This window comes from Nelumbo nucifera, chromosome 3, assembly GCF_055504915.1.
Source record: "Nelumbo nucifera cultivar China Antique chromosome 3, China Antique-T2T, whole genome shotgun sequence".
Classification (NCBI taxonomy): domain Eukaryota; kingdom Viridiplantae; phylum Streptophyta; class Magnoliopsida; order Proteales; family Nelumbonaceae; genus Nelumbo; species Nelumbo nucifera.
The window spans coordinates 5,055,587-5,074,222 of record NC_142651.1 but is presented as its reverse complement, the minus strand read 5'-3'; the positions used below and the strand labels follow the sequence as shown (position 1 = coordinate 5,074,222).

Below are 18,636 nucleotides of genomic sequence, written 5' to 3'. Positions count from 1 at the left end.
GAAAAGACACAAATGCCCTTTGAATGTCATCTAATTTTCTTTATCAACTATACAAATGTCCATCTCTTAGGAGATGATGATGAACAGTGTCACATATGGGATTGTTCATTATTGTTTTGATTCAATATTTGATTCTTGAGGAAGAAGTCGCACATGTCATCACATGATAGAGGTAACTGATGGACTGCTAATGGCAGGGACTAAATTGACATATTTTAAAAGTTTAGGTAGACTAGCCCAATGTACCAATTTTCACCTTTGTTTATTCAGTTTCAAGCTTATTTCCTTGTAATGTCATAAAGCTGAGAAGCTATCCACCTAAAAATTCCGTTCGAGGATGATTTCAATGAAAAAATATATGAAAATTTTTAATGATTTCAAAGCAAATGCAATGGATATAGAATGAGCTTCCTTTTATCTCTCACAAACTGGTTTCTCTTTTCTTCTGGACAAAACTTCACTGCAAAGGTTAAAAATATATTTGAAACTATGCCTCCTTTTGCAGTGCAAATCTGAACCAGATACAAGTTTTGCATCTGGTTGATTTTCGTAACCATGAATTGCCATCAATTTCTACTTAAATGTCTTATTTGCACCGGTTGGCAGTACAAATTTTGCATCACAAAACTTTGACCATGATCTGCGATCAAATTTTTTGTTCATTTTATTGAGGGTAAATGTATGGTGCCAGTCTGCCAGAAATATATTATAGTCGAACTTTGACTAATCAAAACCCATGTGAAATTCTATAAATACCACCGATTGATTGGTTAATGGTTATTTTCTGGCATCACGTCTTTCCAGTTTCATAGTTGAACCCCTTTATTAATCAATAATATATGATATTATGATATTTTCATTATTTTTAGTTTAATGCATTAACATTCGATTGCAATCCACATATAATAAATTCAATGGATAAGATTCAATTCAAATCTAATCAAATCAATTTTGAATTTACTTATATGATTATATCTAATTCAATCCAATTTATTTGCACAATAAAAGCAATTAGATAAAGAAATAATGTCAAACCTAACATAACCAGTTATTGTGAAAAGAATTAGGAATTGCTAATAAGTTATAAACTTTTATTAAGAACACAAGCAGGATTAACATTTATTACATAAAGATTTCCATAAGTACATAGTTGAAGACACTAAAGTCTGAAAAGATTAGCTGGCAGCCATCCCTTCTAGCATTTCTTTTCTTCTTGAAGCCAACGTTCTACCTTTTCTTGTACCTGCCAATACCCGAACAAATACATTATAAGACCTAAGTAACATTTTCTACTAAGCTTTTAATAATCTGTCATACACTCAAAATGGGGGAAATCTAAGGTCTGAATCTTATGGATTAAGAAATGCAAGTGCTGTGGATGCATGCCAAGTTCTGAAAATCTAATGGCATGGCTAGACAGAAGGATCATACCCTCTGCAGTCTGCACATTCTACCAAGAATGTCCATAGCCTGATAAGATTATTGTAATATGTGCTACAAGTACAAATATGATATAAGGCTTCAACTTAAAAGCAACCCCCTCTTTTACTTCATTATCATGATACAATACAACGGCACCACTTCCCAAATACAGGTATGCATATATAATCAGAAAACTTGGCTTTCTCACACCCGAAGTCCCAACTTCCCTCCAACGTTTCAAGGCAAAAACATACTACACATATATGCAGCATTCGTATGTTTCTGTTGCCTTCAAACTTACCTTGCATAGAGCTGTCAATGTGTAGGGTCTGGTCCTCAACGAATTATTAATTGGTTCTATAATATAGACCCAGAACTGGACCAGTTATTAATCAGGATAATCGGGTCTGACTTGATTATCCTTGACATCTATAATTACCTATGATAATAACAACTTGGAACTTCATTGGTGATAAATAATCTTAATAAGAATGGCAGTAAATAATAAACTGTTTGTGTTAATAAACCAAGTTTTTTAACCAAAATTATTTTATTTTCTATGAAATTTACCTTTTAGACAAAATATAACAAAAATTATAAGAAAATCAGGAGAATATATACATACACACACATATATATATATATATATATATATATATATATATATATTATTAACTATATAATTGGCTTGGAATGGTTAGAACCAGTCCTGATCCAATTATTAATTGGGACACAAACCACAGAATCAGAACTGATGTAATCAGTTCGGTTGGTTTGGTTCTATCGGGTAGAACCAACCCATTGACAGCTCTAACCTTGCAGAAGGCATACTGATAAGGTTTATTGAAATCTTACATCTTAACTTGTTCACCAGAAGAGCCCTGCAAAACATCGTAGTGTCCATAACCATGATAAAGGACACGGATGGGGTTCTCCTTGCCATACTCTTGACCATATTCTGCTATAATTTTGAGGTTACCTGAATTCCTATCCCGAAAATAAACAGTAATGGGCATCCTGCAATAAAAAATTGTATGCCAACCAGAAAATTTGTATATGAATAATATCAATTCAAAGAAGCTACAAAATGTACTGGGCAGTTGAATGTATCCTAGCCTGATAAAAAGCTTCCTGCCATGTGCCCATCAAAATCCCCACCCCTCCCAAGATGGTTTAAACAGTGAGAAGCACCTTTAACTTAGAAACATTGATTTCCATTAAACCCGGTACATTGACCAGCTGTCAGCTGTATGGTTTTGGACCTTCAAATGTTTTATCTATTGGCTGGATGATTATGATCATGAACAACAAAAATTTGAGCAAAGAACTACTCGAGGTAGTGCATCAATTGAATGTCAAGATTGCTTGTGTAGGAAGCCACATATACTACAACGATGCACATCAAGAATGATTTGCATTAGACAGGGATGCCGAAGTGTGACCCTTCAGAAGAATAAAAACCTGGCAATGGAGAAAGAAGTTGAGATTGAAGAATTATGGCATACTGTAGCACGTGGGAGGACATGAGGAGCTCAGGTTCTCCTCCCCAAATGTGAGGCTGTCTCATCTGTGCAACATATGTATCAAAATCATCTTCAAGAAACCTGTAAATATATAAAAGTTACTTCCAGAGATACTGTAGAAGTGCTAAATAGAGCTTCACGAGAATTAGCATCAAGGCTCATGGAAGAAAACTGACCATTCAGTGTCTGCACGTCTTTTAATGAATTCATCTACAACCTGTCAGTCAGTTGAAATTTAACCAGAAGAAAGGTCAAAAGAAAATGAAGTTCATTCAACATTAATAACAATAATCAAATTTGGAGCAATGAACAGCTCAAAAACGTAAAGAAACAACTAAGACCATATCCATGTTCATAGAATTGTGGGCTCAATTTATAATTCACACATAGAACTAACTGAATGAACAGGCCATAGATTGAAAATTAAAAAAGCTTTTCTGGTGGAAAGAAAATAAAAAAATAAAAAATAATGGTAGGCAGACTTCAAACAATGCCAAATTCTTAAAAGCCTTGTCCATTTGATCAATTAGGTCACATGTTTCATGGAAGGCGAGTTGGTTAGAAATGCATGCAATCTCCTAATTTCTTTAATTTGTTATAGGAAAAGGAACAAGTTATGCTCTTTGTGTTTCCAAGTTCCAACACATTAATGGTTTAAGGAAAACAGTTTTCACTAATTTATCATTTTATTCCAGCCCCACAGAATCAGTAGCTTAATTGGAACTTAGAGGCTCGGAGATGGCAACATCCACAGCAATGGCAACAGAGATGACAGTGGTTGTAAGTCAACCCAATCCCCTCCCCCCCCCCCCAAAAAAAAAAAAAAAAAAAAAATTCTTTTCTTTCTTCAACCTAACCATACCATCACCCAAAAAACCAAGTTTACCTCCGGGTTGAGTTGTAAGATATCAGTCAATAGTCAACCTAGCTCATGCTTAGTTGTCCTAGGTGATTCCATTACAGGTATTGACTGACTAGTTAATACTGCAAGTAGTAATATTTCCCCTATCAATGAATGGATATGTAACTGTTATACAAAGAGTCTTATCCTTTTGGTGTCATATCTGTTGTTTTGGTCAATCAGATGCATTCTTGACCTGCCATAATTTTCTATATATATTTTCCCTCCTAATAAGCATTTTATTACCAATCAACTGCAAATAAAAAACTCCAAGCTCCGCATCAATGCAATGGGTTCTTTTCCTTTTTCTTACACTGACAAACAGCAGATGGCTACACATTAGACAGTTTACAAACTGCACTGCTGTGGCTATAGTTCTACCAAATGAGAATTGAAAAAAAAAAGATTTCACTGCAAACCTTAGCCCTGAGTTCATCTGCTAATTCCTTCTGATGATTCTCACTTGGAGATGGCTTTCCTGCTCTCAAGCAAGCTCCATGAGCCACTGAACGGAACAGACATCTTCCATCCCCCGGTATACCTGGCAGCATATCAACCCACAATTACAAGGCAAAGGTTCAGAAACAACCTTCAACTTTAGGATAGAAAAGTAAAGGTTTAGTGAAACAAATAGAACAACAATTAAGCAACTCAGATCTATTAGTATAACTGAATTATGATATGCCAAAATTATATGTATTAAATTGGCATTATCCCTTATTAATATAGCCTATTTGCTGGTGGGAAAGCATTAAGAAGCTGGCAGATGCCAAGGTAAGTAGGGGTAAATTTCTAACTGATCAAATGGAGGGTCCTGATTGAAGCATGGGTCTCCAAGGAAAGTTCACTAGGCATATCTTTTTAGTAACTGAACATAAGATTTACTATGGTATAAAAACCTTCTCCACATTGAATATTATAGATACACCGGATTTCCGGCCGACCCATATAATTGGGATAAGTTTTGAATGATGATGATGATCTTCCCTGTTTTCCCTATGTTGTTAGTTGAGAAAATGAGAGATCTAGATCCTTGTAGCTTCGCAATTTTATATGGGGTTGATTTGATTCATATGCTGTTCAATTAGGGGAATACAAAATTGATAGTTCTCACACTGGAAAACAGAACATGGCATTAGTTCATTGAAGCTCAGAGGACCATCAATACTTGTTTCTATTGGCTGGTTATCAGAAAATGAAATAATCTTCTGAGAAGAAAAACCAATACCAAACAATCTTCATAATAAATAGAAAAGAAAAACAATTAGAATATAACACAGGCAGGAGATATTGAAAAAGATGCCCAACCCAACTTACAAACAAACAAAACGCCAGAATTACAAACTATTTCCTGAAGTACATCAAAATATTGTAGAAACCAGCCATGAGAATTTATAGCTCTAATTTCATTCAAATCCAATTTTCAAAGGAACCAGTCGACAAATATATTCAGAACATATATTCCTTAACAGCTAAAAGGATAAAAGAAAAGAAAAAACGAAAAAAACTCACGAGAAGAGGAACTAACGAACCTAGGCCAGAATCCATACAGATAACTGATAAATTGGATCTCAAATAGAAACCTCCAAACCAAAGAACGGAGAAAACAAAAATGAGAACTATAATTTTAGAGAATGAAAACAACATAAAAAAGAACCAGCATATTCGTGATCAGAACAGAAATACAGCAATTGCAAGAAACGTATCTGAAAGGAAACAGACTCAGCAAGAAACATCCTTCCAATGAATGAAGTAACAACATATGCTGCTTGTGATCAACGTCTCCCGACTGTACCAGGGAGGGAGGAAAAGGATTCATTTCGAACAACATTAAGAAAGTAACTACTTCTACATCCGATGGATTGGGGAAAAACGGAAAATAAAGAGAAGAAAAACGAAATCTAACATACGAATCGTTCGAAGTTGAGGAGGATTGTTACCAAAGGAAGCAACCAGACTCGACATGGTTCAGAAAACTATAGTATGTACCACCATATCTATGCAGTCCTTAGCCCTAAAAAGTTTTCTCTCCTCGTTGCCCAAATTAAATAAAAAATAAGAAGAAGAGGAGGAAATTCGAGAGGTAATCATATTTATGAGCCCTAGACCCCGAATTGAAGCTTACCTGTCCATGTGTCTCAGTCGAAACGCAATAAGAGAACCCATGGAATCCTTCTGAGTAATGGTGGAAGTGGTGCAAAAGCTAAGAGCTGAAGAATCGGATTCCTTCTGTTTTCCGGCGCGAAATGGCGCTGTTTGTCGCGGGAGGATCAATTTTGATGCTGAGTTGAAAGATTCTCGACTCGGATGTGACTCGTTCTGTTACTCTCACATGACACGGTCATACCAAATTCCCACTCGCAGGATGTACGAATGCGGTACGAAGATATCATATTTGAGATGACCGGAGATAGATAACGTTGGATGGTTGGACTTGGAGGCATTGTTTGTAGTGACTCGTTGGTAGGGATAAAATCTCAAAACTCTTCATGAGTGACGTGGTTTCATCATTCACCGTTGCAACAGTATATGAAAAGAAGGGACGAAAGTGAGTGTGAAGTCAAACAAGACCAACAAACAAATTCATGAAAAAGACAAGTGAGTGGAGAGTAGTCAACACGTGGCAAAGCTCTACGAATTCATGAGAAACAGGCCGGATCCTACCATGAAAAAGGAGCATTTCCTCCCTTCTAAGAGGAGCAGCAGTTTTTTCGCACCCAACCATTGAATCAAAGGTCCACCACACCAATTTTCGGCCGGAGAAGGCGAATTCTGATAAATGTAGATTCTCCTCCCCGACGTGAACCAGGCTCCTCCTCTCTCTTTCTCAGATAACAGAGGCTCCCTCCAAATATTGACCTCTACTTCGTGGACAACCAAAGTTTCAGCTTTTAGGAAATTCGATATCAGGGCAGGCAAGTTCCCGGAGATGATCGGTGGGCTACCGTTGTTTGCGGCCGGATTGAATTTTCTTGATCCCCACATTCGACCATTGGTATGGCAATTGAGAATTAAGAGGAAGAAGAAATGATTAATAAACCTGAAAGAAAGCTCGGAGATCAGACAGGATAATTGCCACTGCACAACCAAAATGAAGACATTCTGAACTGAAAACTGGAAGGCCGCGCGAATGCGTGCCCCAACTATCACAAATTATGACGTAGAGTCCACCGCTTGGGAAGATCTTAGTCGAGCGCTCATCCCAAGTGCAATAGAGGCCACTAACCTAGGCCATGGGCCTTCTTCATCACCCGTCGACGTCGACGTCGACCTCGTGCAGGTAAGTATAATTTGAAACCTCCGCTCTATCTCTATTTATAATATCCTGCTTCATCTTCTCTCGAGTCCTTGCCCTATGTGGGAATGAGGCTATCCCAACTACTAAACACTAATCAGTTGATTCAGTTCTGCTCTATTCCTAGTTTGCTAATCAGGTACGCTTGTTGGTCAGGGTTGGTTGATGCGATGATTACACTTACATCGCTACGGGTAGACCTGGCAATTGGGTTTGGTGGGGCGGGTTCGGATTCGGTCAATACACTTTGGGTTGATTTTGGGTCGGATTGAAATTTGGGTTGGGTAGACCCTAACCTTAAATGTTTGGGTTAGGTTTGATCCATGGATCAATTTGGATCATCTTAAAAATAATTAACATTTCAAAAATAAATAATAAATACATGAAAAATGTTAAAATTAAAGAAATTAATATTAAAATTCTAAATATAAAAAAAAATTAAACATTTAACAATTGAAAGAATAAAGACTAAATAGTAAAGTTTAAAGAATGGAAACTTCTATAATACATAAATAGTTCCAATTAAATCTAACAATTAGGTCAACGGGTTGACCCATGACCCAATCCAGTTTTTTCAGTGTTGGGTCACTCTCAAATCTAAGTAGTTCAATACGAGACCCTAGCCCTATTTTTTCGGGCTGGGTTGAATCGGGTTCGCGGGTTTGGGCAGCTGAAAGGGAAAAAAAACGTTTGAACTTCAGTAGTTCAGTTATCAATTTATCAAAAAAGTTACGCCCACCGTGGGGCTCGAACCCACGACCACAAGGTTAAGAGCCTTGCGCTCTACCGACTGAGCTAGACGGGCTTTGTGAAGTCTTTTCTTAATTACCTATATATAGTTAATAGTCAAAACAATATCCAGACAAAAGAGCTTATTTTAAGCCGGACTGGGCTAAAAATTATCATCCTTAGAACCCTCTTACATTCTTGATAGGGTACAACTAATATTTCAATGTCTTTGGTTCCGTTTATATTTACTGAATAAACGTTTGTATTTTATTTGTTGGTAAAACTGAGAAATACAATAATTGCAGCCATTTATGACAATTAGGCGCTACTTTAGCGTAACAGTGAATAAACGTCTGGCCGTTTGTGAAAGTTTCAAAAGATAACTTTTACAAACGGCTGGTATGCACATAAACCAAAGTTCACCTTTTACATTTTCGATGTATGCAAAAGAGCAAGAGAGAGAAAATGCTGCGATGGCGCCTATGTGGCACCATTAATAAACGTAAATAGAACCAAACACCCTGTTTGTTTATAATTAGGGGTGAAAAATGGTCTAAACCGTTTAAGGTCAATCCATCTTTAAAGCCCAAGCCTGGCATAGGGCTAAGGTCAAGGCTAAACTATTTAACCTAAACCTAATTCACACTAAAATTTGATTCACTTGGGTTGGGCTCGGAACTTGGATTGGTCAACCAGTCCACACCAAAAATTGATATACGTATATGCATACTAAATAAATCTAACTTTTCTTAAATTTTGGGGAATATTTTAATGAATATTGTTTTAATTAAGGGTGTTTGTCAAAAACCAAAAAATCAAACCGAACTGATTAAACTAATCCAAAAAATATGACGAACCAGTTAACCAACTGGTTTCAATTCAATTTCGGTTTATGATTTTTCAAAAACTAAAAGACTAGTTCGGTTTAGAAGAAAGGCCCATTGTTTATGATTTTCTAGACCGTGAGCACCTCTAATTTTAATTATTCTTAATACCAAACTAAGGGCTGTGGTCGTTTGTTGTCACTTTCTCTCTGCAATTGGGGGAAGAGGGAAAAATAATTATAACATTTAAGCTCCATTCATTTTTTGGTAAATGGAATGGAGAAAATTGGTCAATAGAACTATAGTTCCTCTCGACCAACAATTCCATCCTGTGAATCCCATGGTAAGTTACATTTTCTGGGAATAAAGATCTTATAGTTGTAGTTAAGTAACTTTGCCACTTAGGGAAAAAGTTGAGAAAATGTAATGGGATGAAATTGCGCCTCATAATAATGACATTCTATGGATAAAAAGGATCATTGTTTTACACTTTAACTTACTTAGCGAAACACTTTTTTGTTCAAAAGAGCATAGGTAAATACACACTTATCTGGGTAAGTGTTTTTAAATACATTTAGGTCATGTTTGGGAGTGTTTAAGTTTAAAATAAGTGCTTATTGAATAAATGTTTTAAAACAAGTGCTTATTCAAATAAGCACTTATTTGCATTTGGCACCCAACTTTTTCAAGTGCTTATTTTATATTGGGCATTTGGTAGTCCTTTTCTCTAATAAGCACTTAAGTAAGCATTTGTGACTATTTTGTCCTTCATTTTCTTTCAATTTTTCAAAATATACCGTTTGAAAGCACTTTTAAAAATTCAACTAGGGATAATTTTGGAAGAAAAATGTTGAATAGGTGCTTATTGTATAAACACTTAAAAAAAGCTAGAAATTTAGGTTTAAAAAATAAACACTTGTTTCAGGTTTATTTCCCAAATACCAATAGGTGCTTAATGGCACAAATAAGCACTTATTTTGAATAAGCACTCTCAAACATGGACTTAACTGAAAAATAATTGACTTCTTAAAAAACAAACAATGCCTTAGAGTAAGAAGTCATTACTTTCTAAGTTTCTATTATCAAACTAACGAATGGAAGACAACTTGGACGATGTTTAGGTGTCCCTTTTGTCAAAATTTTGAATGGGCCCAACCTGAGCCAGATGTAGTGTAAAATAAGGGGTGCAAGTCGGGCGGGTTGGACTGGGTTTATGGTCAACCCAGGCCTGACCCTAAAATTTGGGCTTAAGGCCCGATCCCGAGGTCAAGCCCAATTTTCCCAACCCAAGCCCAACCCACCCCGTAATTTGATGTACTTGGGTTGGGCTCGGGCCCAAGCCAGGCTTGGGTTGGTCAATAAACTCACTCTAAAATTACATATATATATATATATACATATTTGGGCAGGGTTCAGGCTACCTAAGGGCTAGGCCTGAGCCCAGCCCGAGGACCAAAAATCCAAGCCCAATCAGTGTAAAATTCCAAATTGAGCCGATTTGGGCTCGGGCTGGGCCCGCCTAAGTTGCACCCCTAGTGTAAAATGCTAAAGAGGGCCCCGATTTGCACCCTTAAGGTGCGTGGTGCCGTGGTTACTTTCTATGGTTGAGACGGGGAGAATTATGCAGGCAAAGCGCAATTGGGCGGGCTCGGGTTGACATTTGAATGAACCCAGCCCACAAACCCAGTTAATTTCTTGAATTAGTACCCAACTTGCACTCTTACAGTATAAGGGGAAGGTTTAAGTAGTTGTCAAGTAACTTATTAGATGAGACTTATAAAACGATGTTAGAAACAAGGAGTGCTCGACAAACATGCATTGCTAAAGCTACGATGTATTCAGCTGACGCAAGGATCAAAAAGTTACGACATCGTACAAGTACCTAATGAAAAGTAAAACAAAACTTCAAAGATTGGCCTGTACATTTTTTTTCCTTCTTTCTTTGCAGGCAAAGAAATAAATAATGCCCGTGGGATAACAGAAAAAAGACAAAGGAAAGAGAAGGAAGAATGAAAGGAGAAAGAGATACAACAGAAATATACATGGCTGGCCGAAACATAACAAGAGTTTTAGCACTGGTAGATCGAAAAGCTCTTGTTCTTCCATATGGACGACAAAGCCCTCCCCATCCTCTTCGATGTTGATTTATATAGTGGCTTTGACTCTGGAGCAGGCGGGGTTACACCATTACCATCAGGCTGCGGCTGTGTCTGAACAGGTGATGCTTCTCTCTGTCGCTGCTCCCGGAAGAGCATTAGCAGCTTCTGTGACTTTTCTTTCCCTCTAGCAGTTCCATTCGTTGATATCGACACTAATGCAGGTATCACCCCTTCTCGAAGAACTAGTTCACTACATTTCTCACTTCCATTACATAAAATTAGAAGGCATGAAACGGCTTGCTCCTGCTCAATGGGCTCACCCATGTCCAAAATGGCCGCAAGCCCACTGATAAGACCTGACGTTGATATAATTTCCTTCTTTGCTGATCTATTTGATGCTAGATTTGTAAGTATAGCAATGGATTTTTCAGTCCATGCATGGTCAGTGGGATCTGTGAGGAGATTCTGAAGCCCTTCGAGGATGCCAGCTGAGAGGAGAAAGGGGATATTTGAGAGGTGAGTGGAGAGGTTGTAGAGGGCATGGAGGGCATCTAGCTTGCATTGGGGTTCAGAATCAGCTTGTAGGAGGCCAACTAAGAAGGGAACAGCTTGGCTTGAACCAATAATTGTCTTGGCTTCCTCCAGGCAAGAGAGGTTCAGATAGAGAGCCGTTGCTGGTTCATCAGATTTGGACATAAGGATCATTTCCTCCAACAGTGGAATTACTCCTGCAGATAACATCATTTCCTTGTTCCTGCAAGACATGGAAGAAAATAATCAATTGGTATAGTTTTTATAGTATTGGAAATTTGACTGAAAAGCTCCAAATGACATCACCACAAAACAGTATCTTGCCTAGCTTATATTAGAGAAAATCTATGATAATGGAAATATAAATTACATTCAATAATTTCAAAATTGTTACCAAGATTCCCAGATTTTTCTTTTAAACTAGGTTCAGAATTTCCAAGAGATAAAAAAGAAACTGAAGACGCAAAAAATGGAAAAGGATGAATAAAAAATGTCATCATCATCACCCATGCCTTATCCCAAGAATACGGGGTTGGCTACATGAATCCTGTTTTACCAATCCATTCTATTTAGAGTCATATCCAATGTTAATTATAAGTGCTTATCTTACACTGCTGCCAAGCCAAAATTATCAGAAGCATTCCAGTACTACCATCATGAAAAGATGTCCATGTGGCATCCAATGAAGCAAGTATTCCTAGACTAGTTTTTTAATTACTTTGGTTCTCAACTTCTTGTAATTAATCAAGAAATCATGTCCATCTTAACAGCCAAAGCAGATACATCTCTATCATGATAGAACAAGTTACTAGGAGTAGGGGAGGGGAGAGGAATAACTAAAAATCCCAATTTTTCAATACGTTTTACAGTTAAAATCCATCAAAACAGAGTATATGTACCAGGAAGCAAAATGATAAGGAGAACATCAAAGAAAACACACAACTATTTCACTGTGATATGGTGCAGTTCACAATTGCCATTCAGTTGTGTGTGTATATATGTAGTGAGATGGATAAGGGCCAAAGTAGATATTTGAATAAAGCAAGAAAACTATTGAACAAGTGCAAACCTGTTATTGTTAACAGCAAGGTTGAAAAGTGCCATAACTCCAGTTTCCACAGCTTTCTCATTACGCTCATGAACAGCCAACCCCAAAAACCGAACAAGGGCCTCAACAAACCCATTGGCCCCCATAAATATTCTGGCCTCTTCATCATCCTTCAGCAAGTGTCGTATCTGTTCCACTACTTTGCATTGCCTCCTTAGGTTATTTCCTTCATACAAGACAGTCAAGAAGTTTTCATACATCTGAAATAGGTCCAGTTCCGAGTTTTCTTCCAGGCCAGGAATATTTTCAATCTCATTTCTTTCCTCAACAATCCCATTCTCCTCAACAGGCACTACCTTGATTCCCTTCAACTTACAGGAGTCAACACTCTCCATGGATCTAGAATTAGTTGATTCACACTCAGATAATGCAAGCCTCCAGTAGTTTAAATCAAGAGATTCTGGAGGCCCATCAGGAATAGGGACTCCATTGTGTTCACACCAACTAGTAACAAGACCCTTGACACAGTAATTTGGTGTTAGACAAAGATGAGAGAGCTGCTGCTGAGTCTTTGGGCAGGTGCTATGTCCATCACTGAACCATTTCTCAATGCAGATCCTCTCATAGGTCTGTCCAGATGCGATTATGACTGGATCATACATGAGCTGCAATGAAATTGGACATCTCAACTCCTCGGGAGGTACAGGCATTTGCCCAGACTTCCGACCATTTGTCTTGAAACTGAAAGAACTCAATTTAGAGAGCTGTCGATCAAAGGCATGACTATTCCCTCCATGTCCACTACCATCCTCAAAGGAACCCTGGACAGTTGGAGAGCAAGGTGCTGATCCTTGTGAATCATTGTCATCTGAGAATTCACTTCTGAATAACTTTGAATATTTCCTCATGAGGTGTAAAAGGTAAGCCACAATGGATTCCTTCCGCCTGTCTTCCTCGGCACGAGCTCTTTCAATCAGCTTCTTCAGAGCTCTTCTCTCTGTCAGAGCTGCTCTTGAAGAAGTAATTCCAAGCTTTGAGGCAGCTTGGTGAAAGGTTTCAAGCTCATTATTGTCATTGTAATTGCTGTTAAATTTTCTTTCCTGCTGGAGTAAGGCAATCACTTCATCACCAACTTGCTTCTCTGATGCATCAAGTGAAAACACCGTCCCCCGAAGTTCAGTTACAATCTCTGAAATCTGCAATTGACATGTTGCAACAGAAGGTCATAATCCTGTTGGAAGATCAGAATAATTAAAAGGAAATTGAGCCAGAACCATTGGGGAGATCAAAGCTGCTAGTCGTTTGCTATATATTACAAGGATTTCAAATATCCAGAATTGAAAAGCTGTACTCTTATCATGGAGGATAAGGTAATCCCAGAAGAAAACTAAAACCCACCTAAGTAAGGGTGAACATTAGGGCCAGGCTTGGCCAGCCCTAACCCAGCATGAAAACATTGAAACCAGCCCTCACCTTGGACACTCATTGGGCTCCTCCAGTCTTAGGCTTTACACTTATCCTTTTGGGTTATAATCTAAGCAATAGGGCTTGTAAATAAACTAACCAACCAGGTTAACTTGACACTTAGGTTGAGTTTATTTGTATGTCAAACAAAAGGACAAGAACCTGAACCAGAGTGCATATTTCCACCAACTCATTGTTTATGTCTACATGAAAATTTACAGTAGTACAGCAAAGAATAAGTACAGTATTTTTGCTTGCAGCAGCAGAGAGGTACTTGAACCAAATGGATCCAGTTCAAACATCAACAGATCATGCTAATATTATGCCACCATTTCCGATTGCCAATTCCAATTTAGTAGGTGGCAGATCACCAGCCAATACAAATAAATGTTTTTTGCTCTTCATGATCCATATGCTGGGAAGTGTTACCAAATGGAGTATAATCTGTGGAAGCTATCATCAAAATTTCCCTCAATATTTGCATTTAGAAATTCATGCAGTTTGTAGATCCTTTAGTTCAGTAGTTCAACAAAGGGATTCAGTATAATATTGTCAACTTAAATCACCCAATAAAACCCTTGCTACAAGTTGCTAAAATTCAAAGTTCAAATTGGAGATGGATTAATATTACTTGGGCAATCAAAAAGTTGACACCAAGTAGAATGTCAAACAGAGTAATAAACACAACACAGCCACAATTCAAAGGAAATTACAAAGACAAAGAAATTGAATAATATACCTGACAACCAATTGCTTGTGGAACAATGTCTTCAACACGCCTAAGACTATCCTCAAGGGAACACCTTGCTTTCTCAAATTTTACAAGAACAGAATCACCAGTTATAGCCTACACAATGAGAAAGAAACATCAATGATTAGAAAAGTTTCATAATGATCTAAAATTAGTTGAAAAGCCACAGAAATATGTTCCTCAGTTGACCTTGTTCCTATAGATAAATAAATATGCAACCTCATAGAACACATGTGAAGTCTAGCATGTTAAATCTAGAAGGAAGAAATAGAACTAAATTTAACAACCATTCATGTCTTGGATCCCAACTATCCAACCTGTTTTCTTAAAGGGAAAGAAGATGGTGACCTTTCTGGTAGAACTCTAATCTTCCCCATTGGCGCATATGACAAGCCTAAACCACATCTGGGTTAGCCTACCACTAGTTGTCATTGGCATGTGATCATACATGAATTAAATTTTGGTTAAAAGAACAATGATTCCCCAATTTAATTTGAATTTAAATTAAGTTGACTCATATGCCCATTATGGTTTACCTTTAATTTAAGGTTTTACCAACTCTATGTTCTCTTCACCAAAGGCTCTGATTTCTTCCTAAGTCAAAGGAAAATGAGTGTCCCAACTACCGGCAACAATGGTAGAACTACTCTTGTTTACTGTGGCAGACATATGGGTTGTCTTCTCCAACCACTACATAATCAACTGTTGCAAAGAGTATATCTCAATCTCTCTTTGTACCAGGGGACGTTTTTTCACTCTCAATATTTCCCCCCACTCTGACAAGGTTAACAGCTGAATGATTTGATAAGGGATGTTAAAGGATTAGGATAAAAGTGAGGGGGGTTGGCATTTGTTTGAAACCTCGGAGGCATACCATTAAAAATTGAAATGTTTAAGGTTCATACTGTCAAATAAATGCGGCAAAAGACATCAAAACTGAAACAGATTTTCTTGCCACGAACACAAGCATGCTAGTAAAGCAATCAAAACCTTTATTAGGAAACTTTGAACTCAATCGGCAACAATTTGGGACAAAAGCAATCATTGGTAAACCTAATAAGTAATAACCTTTTATAAGAGAACAATTAGTAAATATTGGCCATGCTATGGTATGGAATAAGTAACTACAATATAATAAATTATCAACAGGGGAAGCAATTGTACCAAGTATAGTTTACTACTATCTGAACAATGACTAAGAAGATTCTTGGCCTTCTCAAGTGCTATATGAAGTGAACATAATGCCTGTATACCCGACTTGCTCCTTGGTCGTGCAGCTTCTAAGAGTGGAAAAATTCCCAACACTTTACAAAGAACTGAAGAAAGTATTTTACACATCTCTCCATGTAACTGCAAGTGGAAACAGAAACTTGTTTATCAGCCACCTAAACTCATGGAAATGTAAAATGGCATATTTTGGAAGCCAGAATGGTAGCGAGTCCAAAATTCAAATTTGACAAACCTAGTTTTTAAGAGTCCAGCTATGGTGCATTTCAAATATTTGCTGTAAATTAAATACGAAATTCAACTAATCATGTTAAAGATGTCACAGTCTATTCACTTTTCATTGCTTTATGTTTCACAAGGTGTACTTACCATTGAAGACTTCAACAATGTTAAGGATTCAACTGTAACAATATCGCTTTATTACTGGTTTGAGTTTTTTGCTTTAAAGTGCAGCTCATGCACCATAAAGTTTGCCCTAATTTTATAAGCACAGTCATTACAGTATTAGTAAGCATTTAGATGTTGGTTTTGGCAAAACCACCCAACATACTGGCCATTATTAATAATCATTACAACTATTATATGGCACTTACCTCATTGACTTGGAAGTGATATGATATTTAGTAATGTATAACAATATTTAAATAGTTCATCAGGTACTAATATTAAAAGAAGTTAGTTAAGAAATGAAATGAGGGCAGCAATAAAGTAATAATGGTGGGTAATGGTCAAACGTCCATAGAATGCCTCCTTCACTTATTGAAAATAAAAAAAAAAAAAAATTACTGGCGAGGATCAATAAGTAAATCTAAGCATCGATGCCCAAAGTATAATGACTAGCACCTCAATGTAAACCCAGAGATTTCAAAGGATTCTTTAACATTCCTAAAACAGGATGAGCGAGCAGATGAAAAAAGGAAGAGAAAACAGGAAAAAGGAAATGCTGAGGAGCTGCAACCCCTTCGGCACTTATGAGAGTACATAAGTGGTGATACCTTGGCATCGTTGGCCACAAAAAGACTTTCTTCAACCTCAGCAACGTCCATAATTCCCAATCAACAATACTTGCACAGGTTTATAACTGCAAATTAGGAAGCAATTTTTTTAGTTAGTGAGTAGAAAAAGGAATACACACTTCCACCAATTACTCAATGATGAATCAAGAACAAATCGGCAATAATTAACATAAGGTTGCTGGATTATAAATCGAATTAATCAATCTAATGGACTAAAAGTCCGCTTTCCTGATGATGAAGCAGAGTAAGAGATAACGCATTAATAACAAAAGAAGTAGCACATAATCCCAACCCGCCCGCCCGCCCTCTCTCTCGTAAGGCACAAGAGTGAAAAAAGAAGTAAAGCAGAAAGTTAGCAAAGAGATGAGGCACAAGAGTTCGCGCTTGACACAGCATTTCGACAATTGCCTTGCATTTGTACGGTGAAATACAGCACATTCAAAACGAAGGTATTCATTTTGATTTGAGCACTGGCTAAACATGTTGGACCAAATCACAAAAAGCGAAGAAAAGGAATGGCAAACGCTATAGCCAGCTGAGATCTCGTTTGCAAAAAGAGACGGAAATACAATTAAATACTGAAATTTAAACGGAATGAAAGTGAGAAGCTCATATTTAGTAAAAAGAGAACAAATGAGAGAAAAAACTCCTAATACAAAATCAAGATTTTCCCCATGAAATCCGAGTTTAAAATGAAGATATATATGTTTACAACGAAAAGAGAGCACGAAAAGAAAATCTTCAGAGGAGAGGCAAGAGAATCTGAGCTTTCGACAGGGAACCTTACCGGACAAAAAACATCTCTCCAAGGAGGTTTCATGGTGATAATTCATGGAGATCAATAGAAGAAATACGAAGAACAATGATTTCATCTCATCTCATCGCTTGTGATATTGGAATTGGGGACTAGGGTTTCCGCTTGCGGTTTCTGAGCGACCGATTTGACGCAGCAATGGAAATGACTCAAATGAGAGAATGGCGAGGGGAGGAGATGCAATACTACTAATTTTCGTTTTTTCAATATGGACAGAAGAAATAATAAAGATAATTAAGCAAAATAAACGAGCAAATGTGATATACTATAGATTTTGTTTTAATTTTTTAAGAGATTCTACTATCTTTGAATGGCGAGATGAAGTTGTTTTTATTTAATTATTGATGTAAGAAAATTTTTGAATTGCAGATTAGAATTTCCCCGCTTTTATCTCCCGGTTCATCGGCCGACAATTGCCGACTTCGTCGTTTTGTCACTTTGTAGTTCCGTCGTAAATGTTGCGATGACCAAAATACCCTTTTAATTACCTTCATTACCAACGAGATGGTCCGCTCTTTCGTTGCTCCAGGCCGTAGTTTGTATGGTCGTTTTCATACCTGCTCATCAATTTGTCCACGTGTCAGACTTTTATTGGACACTAATTATGGTCCCATCACTGTACAATTGGCATATAAAAAGCCCAACAAATCTACAGCAACCCTCGTAAGCTTATAAGCAAATTGAAAACCTTTTCTGCAGTCTGCACAAATTCTACAAATCAACAAACGCATGCGAATATTGGAAAGTCATAAGGACAAAGTCGTCATTAGACGTTATAATTTGCTTTGCAGACACGCCTGCCTCTGTCTTGCCTCTGCAGTTATTGAACTTATCTTTTTATTTTACTTTTTCTCGAGGTTGTTGGGGATCGGCATCAGTCATTGATTCGAGGGTATTTTCGTCCCATGGAACTAGATGTAGATGGTGTTACGTGCAATTTATGAATCCCTGAGGGCTTTTCATAACTTCATGAATAACGCGATCCCCTCGGC

At 37.4% G+C, this 18,636-nt stretch overlaps 2 protein-coding genes, 1 non-coding gene and 1 pseudogene across 7 annotated transcripts; all 4 read right to left on the bottom strand.

The window, feature by feature from the left end:
- Window positions 1-1,070: 1,070 nt before the first annotated feature.
- Window positions 1,071-5,953, bottom strand: LOC104592927 (OVARIAN TUMOR DOMAIN-containing deubiquitinating enzyme 4-like). Of its 5 annotated transcripts, none has more exons than XM_010252474.3 (6): window positions 5,757-5,953; window positions 4,266-4,387; window positions 3,122-3,162; window positions 2,928-3,026; window positions 2,278-2,439; window positions 1,071-1,243 (listed from the first exon to the last, which is right to left on the bottom strand). In XM_010252474.3, the coding sequence occupies exons 1-6, from the start codon at window positions 5,809-5,811 to the stop codon at window positions 1,228-1,230; spliced, it is 495 nt and encodes a 164-aa protein (XP_010250776.1). In that variant the 5' UTR covers window positions 5,812-5,953; the 3' UTR covers window positions 1,071-1,227. The 5 variants fall into 5 exon arrangements, 4 of the variants coding, with proteins under 4 accessions (XP_010250776.1, XP_010250777.1, XP_019052555.2 ...); XM_010252475.3 differs by having other exon boundaries at window positions 5,787-5,949; XM_019197010.2 differs by lacking the exon at window positions 5,757-5,953 and adding an exon at window positions 5,379-5,712 and having other exon boundaries at window positions 2,278-2,409.
- A 1,008-nt stretch (window positions 5,954-6,961) lies between these two features.
- LOC148800919 (U1 spliceosomal RNA) lies at window positions 6,962-7,134 on the bottom strand (annotated as a pseudogene).
- A 739-nt stretch (window positions 7,135-7,873) lies between these two features.
- On the bottom strand, window positions 7,874-7,946 carry TRNAK-CUU (transfer RNA lysine (anticodon CUU)). Its single transcript has one exon. It is a non-coding gene; the product is annotated as a tRNA-Lys (tRNA).
- Window positions 7,947-10,508: 2,562 nt separating this feature from the next.
- Window positions 10,509-17,852, bottom strand: LOC104592926 (U-box domain-containing protein 45-like). The gene is made up of 6 exons (XM_010252473.3): window positions 17,618-17,852; window positions 16,810-16,895; window positions 15,752-15,937; window positions 14,576-14,683; window positions 12,394-13,568; window positions 10,509-11,547 (listed from the first exon to the last, which is right to left on the bottom strand). The coding sequence occupies exons 2-6, from the start codon at window positions 16,858-16,860 to the stop codon at window positions 10,764-10,766; spliced, it is 2,304 nt and encodes a 767-aa protein (XP_010250775.1). The 5' UTR covers window positions 16,861-16,895; window positions 17,618-17,852; the 3' UTR covers window positions 10,509-10,763.
- Between the last annotated feature and the right edge of the window lie 784 nt (window positions 17,853-18,636).

What these genes read in the sequence shown, in the direction of transcription:
- LOC104592927 (XM_019197009.2), bottom strand. Translation starts at nt 5,493, where the DNA reads ATGTTGTTTTCATTCTCTAAAATTATAGTTCTCATTTTTGTTTTCTCC. An exon ending in AGACGTGCAGACACTGAATG is followed by an intron (nt 3,027 to 3,121) that starts GTCAGTTTTCTT and finishes ATATATTTACAG; the next exon opens with GTTTCTTGAAGATGATTTTG. An exon ending in ATGTCCTCCCACGTGCTACA is followed by an intron (nt 2,440 to 2,927) that starts GTATGCCATAAT and finishes TTTTTATTGCAG; the next exon opens with GATGCCCATTACTGTTTATT.
- LOC104592926 (XM_010252473.3), bottom strand. Translation starts at nt 16,860, where the DNA reads ATGGACGTTGCTGAGGTTGAAGAAAGTCTTTTTGTGGCCAACGATGCC. An exon ending in ATAGTAGTAAACTATACTTG is followed by an intron (nt 14,684 to 15,751) that starts GTACAATTGCTT and finishes CTCATTGTGTAG; the next exon opens with GCTATAACTGGTGATTCTGT. An exon ending in CTTGCTGTTAACAATAACAG is followed by an intron (nt 11,548 to 12,393) that starts GTTTGCACTTGT and finishes CATGTCTTGCAG; the next exon opens with GAACAAGGAAATGATGTTAT.